General features: G+C 43.3%; 1 protein-coding gene across 2 annotated transcripts in view; it reads left to right on the top strand.

Annotated features, from left to right (window-relative positions):
- Window positions 1-1,170: 1,170 nt before the first annotated feature.
- Window positions 1,171-6,183, top strand: part of hsd11b2 (hydroxysteroid (11-beta) dehydrogenase 2) — a 32,466-nt gene continuing 27,453 nt past the window's right edge. For both annotated transcript variants that reach the window (XM_085408366.1, XM_085408231.1), the window contains exon 1: window positions 1,171-1,677. In XM_085408366.1, coding sequence (XP_085264492.1) covers window positions 1,398-1,677 — 280 coding nt within the window. In that variant the 5' untranslated portion in view covers window positions 1,171-1,397. The remainder of the gene's footprint in view (window positions 1,678-6,183) is intronic.

The following is a 6,183-nucleotide window of genomic DNA, read 5'->3' as shown; positions in this document are numbered from 1 at the left end:
GTAATCACCAACAAAGGCTTTTCTACAAAGTATTGAATAAAGTGTGTTCAATACTTATTCCCTGTGTCATTTCACTTTATTTATTATGGTTTAACTTGTATACTTATATGTTCTGATTTGATTGTATGACTTCAATATTTGGCTTGATGGCAACATCTGGTGGAAATGTTGTGTCAATAGTCCACTTGGAAATCCCCTTACTGATAAAAATGCTGATGTGTCAAATACTTATTTTCCCCGCTGTATATAGGCATCATTACAGTGCAAATACAAATACAGCGATGCAAAGAACTTAAAGGAGACGAGAGAGGTGCAGGGGGGTGCTGGTGCTTGTTTGAAGGTTTCGATTTTTAAAAAAGAAAATGTGTTTTTTGCATGATGTGCGGCAGTGTGACAAAGTAACTCCAACTGGAGCTTTTGTGTTGACCTTTAAGAGTGCAGTGCAGTCGTTATTGACGTCACTAAATTCGATTCATCAATACACTAATCGGTAATCTGTCTCAGTCTTCTGATGAGCTCCATGTGGCGCTGTAATGACCTCATACAAATTTCAACATAAAGTTCAAGCACAAAAGTTCATTCTTAAACCACTGAGCCCAACATAAGGTCTGCTTACTGGTTTTTCCTGAACACCGGGCGCTCAGAGCTCTGGAATTGGGATTTTATTTGTTTGTCTTTTTTTTAAACAGTGAATGAGATTTTAATGCGAGCTGTCAGTCGAACAAAGGACTCAGTCTGTCCGCTGAGTGAAAACCTTGTATCTCCACTTCTGGCAGCTTTCCTGCTTTCAGATCAGCTGCTGCACAAGTCAAGGTCACATTCTGACCTGTGAAACTCATAAAAACATTATCAGTAGAAACAGAGAAGTCATATAAGACATGACGTTTCCCGCGCCGTGTGTGTGTGTGTCAGGTTTGTGCTTTGTTTTTATTTTTATGTTAATATTGCATAAAAACTTTGATAAATGATCAGGTAATTCACACTCATGATTGTTCTTGAGCCAAACTTGCTCTCTCAGTGTGTGTGTGTGTGTGTGTGTGTGTGTGTGTGTGTGTGTGTGTGTGTGTGTGGGCTGCAGATTAGATGCAGGGCTACAGCCTTTAGTCCCTCCTCCTTCCCCTGCAGATCTCTATATATACAGTGAGTGAGAGAAGCAGCCGAAGAGCTCTGTACCGGCTGCTCGTCAGAACACAGAGTGTGAGAGGGAGTGTGTACAGCAGAGAGGGAGAGCAACAAATAGACACACACTCAGACTGAGTTACTATCTGACAGAGGGGACAGCACGCTCTTGTTTCTTTAAACTTCAAACTTGCAGCTGCAGGAAAGAAGGACAGACAGGTAAAAATTAGGCAGACAGGTAGAACAGGTGAAAAAGCCACTCATACTCTCCTTCAGTGATGGAAGACTACACTCTCCCCTTCTGGATTTACCTGGCCATTGTGACTGTGTTCATCGGCGGAGCCATGAAGAAGATCTTGGCGTCCCACCTGAACACCACCTCCACCGTGGTGGCCTGGCTGGGGGCCACCGTGCTGGTGGAGAGGCTGTGGGCGTTCTGCCTACCGGCCATGCTGCTCCCGGTGCTATTTGGCATCACCTTCTGCATCTACTATGCAACCAAGACCAGCCAGCCACGAGCCATGCTGCCTGCCCACGGCAAAGCCGTAATCATCACAGGTAAGAGGAGGCACTGCCCACTCATTCTGGTGTTTTATCGACACTAGAAATCAGACGTTTGTGTATTTATTCTGGGTTGGGTCTTATTTTCACAACAGCGTGTGTATGCAGTCTTTTTAGTTGTTGTCAGTTGTGCACTTTAGGTGAAATCCTCCTAATTTCTCCTCAATGATAAGGGTTTCTGTCAGATTTAGGATCCTGGGTGTCGGGAAGATGGGGAACTGGTTGCTCCAAAAGCATGAAAACCAACAATCTTTGCTTGAAAACAAGCAAACTTTGTAAATTTCTGAAAAGTGCATCATCAGATTTTGCTCAAACTTGTTTTGAGTTTATCAACGTATCTATCAGCAGGAGCATGTAATTTAAGATATGCTTATTTTACCCCGAGAAAAATCTGTCCTGAAATTACAGTACATCGGTGTTCTCTGTCTAAAATAAACCTCAAGCTGGCAGGAATCCCAAAGCTTATAAAGATCCCTGATCCTGTAATTTGCAGTTAGAATTTCATGCAAGCATGCAAAAGCAGAGCAGAAAAATATTAAATGCAGCCTTAAAACTTAATATTATACTGTTTTCAACAGAGCCTCTGAGGGGAAGGGTAGAGGCGAGCAGGCTTTCAGAGGTGAAAAGGAGAAGTTTTGTAATCTTTAGTGTGACTGTAAATGATCACAGACGTGGTGAGGTCCCGGTGTACTGAGCCCTCTTTAAAAACCATTCGAATCACCGCTCGGATCAAGGAGGTGATCTGATCCCAAAGGAAAACAGTGTGTGTTGGCTCTCTGTTTGTGTGTGTGACAGGGAATAAACTTTATGCACAATGGGCGCCTGCAGGGAGGGGGTGGGGGAGTGTGGTGGTCAAATGGGATTTCCCTTCACAATAAAAGTCAGCGTATAAGGGAAACGTCAGCGGTGTGTTTGCTGATCACAGATGACTGTTTTTGCTGCGCTCTCTGTTATCTGAGCACTGTGGAGTGAGTCTAATAGAAGACTTATATTCATGGGTTTGTGTGTGTGTGTGTGTGTGTGTGTGTGTGTGTGTGTGTGTGTGTGTGTGTGTGTGTGTGTGGGCTGACCTCCGTCTCCATGCAGCCTTAATCACACTTTTGTTGGCTGACATCCAGCTGGCCCAGGCCTCTTTGTGTCATAGTTAACGAGATAATCAGATCTACAGATTAATGCGTCACTTTAATCACACCACGCTTTGCTTTTGTGTAACTGTACTCTCCTGTAATCTCCGTAGAAGCACACATATAGTGGAAACTTTCCCAAACTGCTCCTCAGGTAACCCTGAAAGGTAGGAAACAGCCGTTACTGTGGAGACAGAAAGACGCTCAGCCGTTGTGTTAAATTACCTGTTGCTTCCCTGTAAATGTCAAACACAGATCACATTAAAAAATATAATGAAATCTGCCTTGATCTACTGAGAGGGTGTTCATTGTTATTCATTAGTCCTTACCTGTTGTTTTCTTAATTTATTACTTGTTTAGTTCTCCTAGCTTCACATTTGGAGAAGTTAAGCTCAGAAAATAGGCGCGAAGTTTCTTAATTTGGAGCCCAAGTTCTATCGACCAATCACATCCGAGCAGATAAAAAGTGCGTGTGGAGAAAAAACAAGAGGTCACATTTGCAATTTCATAACAGTGACAATGGTAAGTCTCGATAGCAGCCAGTGACATTCACTGCCATCCATCTAATTTCTTTCTAAATAATTATAGGGTGTGTTTATTTTTTATAGCTCACTTGATTAGATTCTATCAAGGCATAAAGTTAAAGGTGTGGTTCCGGCGATGTCTCTTCTAAGTGCCTGCTGAGCTTTCTTAATATTTGACTGACTGTGTTGGAGCCTATGGAGAATTTTAATGCAGTTATCCCCTGGCTTACATAATAACCTGACACTCCAGCCTCTGGCAGTCACTTTTGGCTGCAAACACTTAAGCTTCAAAACCAGACTTCACAGTGGCTACGGTCACTTTTTACAAACAGCTACTGTAATGATAATTTCCCATGACACACAGTTTCTGAGATTTTTTGACATATAAAAAACAGGCTATTACCAACGCGCATATTTCCTGTAAGGCAGCACGGTGGTTAGCACTGTTGCCGCACAGCAAGAAGGTCCTGAGTTCAATTCCACCATCAGGCCGGGGTCTTTCTGTGTGGACTTTGCATGTGTTTGTGTGGGTTCCCTCCGGGTACTCCGGCTTCCTCCCACCGTCCAAAGACATGCAGCTTGTGGGGATAGGTTAATTGGATAATTGCCACTAGGTGTGAATGTCAGTATGAATGGTTGTCTGTCCCTGTGTGTTGGCCCTGCGACAGACTGGCGACCTGTCCAGGGTGTACCCCGCCTCTCGCCCTATGACAGCTGGGATAGGCTCCAGCGCCCCCCGCGACCCTGAAAAGGACAAGCGGAAGCGAATGGATGGATGGATGGATGTTTCCTGTAAGCTGCACACGATCAAAAACCCAAATACTAGAGCAATTACATAAATACACACAGGTAAAATGCGTCTTGGGAGGTTTTCTGTGTATTTTTCAAACAAATAAAAGTTATGTTAATTATTATCATCCCAAACAAAGTGAAATGTCATTCAGCTGCACAGGATTGGCCCGTATTTCCTGTTATATTTTCTTGCTTTGTGGGGATGTCAGTTTGTTTGCAAACACCTTTACACTTTGAACAAAGGTGTGGTCCAGATCTCTGCCACTCACCTCCCACACAGGAAGGAGTGCTCCTTTGAACGGGAGGAAAAAAATCTAGGTTAAACAAATAAAGCCGTTCACGTTCACGCATTAAACTGCACCGGCACCAGTGAGTATAACACATCACACAGCATCCATCAAGCAGCAGACCTTTAGAAAAACAGATGTTAGCCATAAACTGGTCTCGGTGTCAGTCAGTCCACTTCTCTCGTTAAGAGTGAAATGTCTGGATGAACTGGCACAACGTTTGTCTCCAGTATTACTTACCCTACAGGCACAAATGATGGTAGGATACTGGAGGAGCAGAAGTCTGCATGAACAAACTCAAATGAGACGACACCTTTAGGGTGAAAGGATGATGGGGTATTAAACAGCAATAGCAGGAGCAATGAGATGAACTAAAACAATACTCTGACTACTCACCAAAAGACTACCTCTAATAGCAATGAAACAGCCAAAACTGACTGGGCAGCGCTGCAGGTTGATGTCCTGCCAACGTGTTAAGGAAACCTCTCAGAGCCTTTAGACTCTTTCAGAGGGAGGGAAGGGAGTCATGGTCAGAACTGCTGATGACGGACACCTTAAGATGGTAAGTTGATGAGAATCTAAGGTTTTCTAAAACGCCTGCAGTAGTCTCCTGCAGGAGATGGCCTAGACCAGGGGTGGGCAATTCCAGGCGTCGAGGGCCGGTACCCGGCAGGTTTTAGATCTCACCTTGGGTCAACACACCTGAATCACATGATTAATTCGTTACCAGGCCTCTAGAGAACTTCAGGACATGTTGAGGAGCTAATTTAGCCATTTAAATCAGCTGTGTTGGTTCAAGGACACATCTAAAATCTGCAGGGACAGCGGCCCTCGTGGCCTGGAGTTGCCCACCCCTGGCCTAGACAAATCCCAGTCCTCTACTAAGTCCAAAGCACCATCTTGCCAGAAGCCCACCAAAATGTAATGGTTTCTTTCATTGCTCGGGCTTCGTCTCTCCAAGTCTGATGAAATTTGATCCTGTTGACAGACAAACACAGCTAAAAACAAACTTGGTTCTGTTAGACACATTTGTATCAGAAGCATGAATGTCTAAACTACACATTTCATCAAACCACTTTCTCCACGTTGAAACAGCTGCGTTCAGTAACTAACAATCAAAATATTTCTGTAGCAAAACCTACATTACATCTATAATCCCTTAACTGTGAGTAATCAGATTTTCTTCCTTCTACTTATTCGATCTTTGCTCTTTTGTATGCCCGTCTTCTTTCATCATTTTATTCATGTTTTTCTCTCTCGTTCTCTGTATTTACTCAATTGTGCTCCATTTTCCTTCATTGTTTTCCATTTCTACATTTTACTTCCTTGTTTCATAGTGCTGTTTCCCTTTTTTGGAATATTTTTCACTTTCCTTTCCCATTTGACTCGTGCACTTTCTTATGCTTCCACCCCTCGTTTCTCCTCCCTCATCTCAGTCACTCGGTTCAACAGAAAGTTCATCAGAGTTCACCTTTTCATAAACGCAGACTTAGAGTTCACCTCATGTCGTAGTCAAGAGTTTTAAAAGTTTTAAAAACTGTTTGCAGCTGCATCCGGGGTGAAGTCTTGTGTAATACGCCTCTGCTTATTAACAGTCTAGAAACCGAGGCTTTGTTATTCAAAGGTTTGATTCTGCAAGCTTTGCAGTCTTGACCTCTGCTTACAGTTGGACAATTGCATTGATGAAGCAATGGCAACCTTCATCATGTCCTCACGTCGAGTTCACGCACAGAAAACTTTTCTTTCACGCAGTCAGGCAAATAATAGCAGGATATT

Source organism: Rhamphochromis longiceps, linkage group LG1 (genome assembly GCF_057381845.1).
Source record: "Rhamphochromis longiceps isolate RC_006_pf linkage group LG1, R_longiceps_female_GT1.1, whole genome shotgun sequence".
NCBI classification, from domain to species: Eukaryota; Metazoa; Chordata; class Actinopteri; order Cichliformes; family Cichlidae; genus Rhamphochromis; species Rhamphochromis longiceps.
The sequence above is the reverse complement of the archived record's forward strand: the minus strand, read 5'-3'. Positions and strand labels throughout refer to the sequence as shown.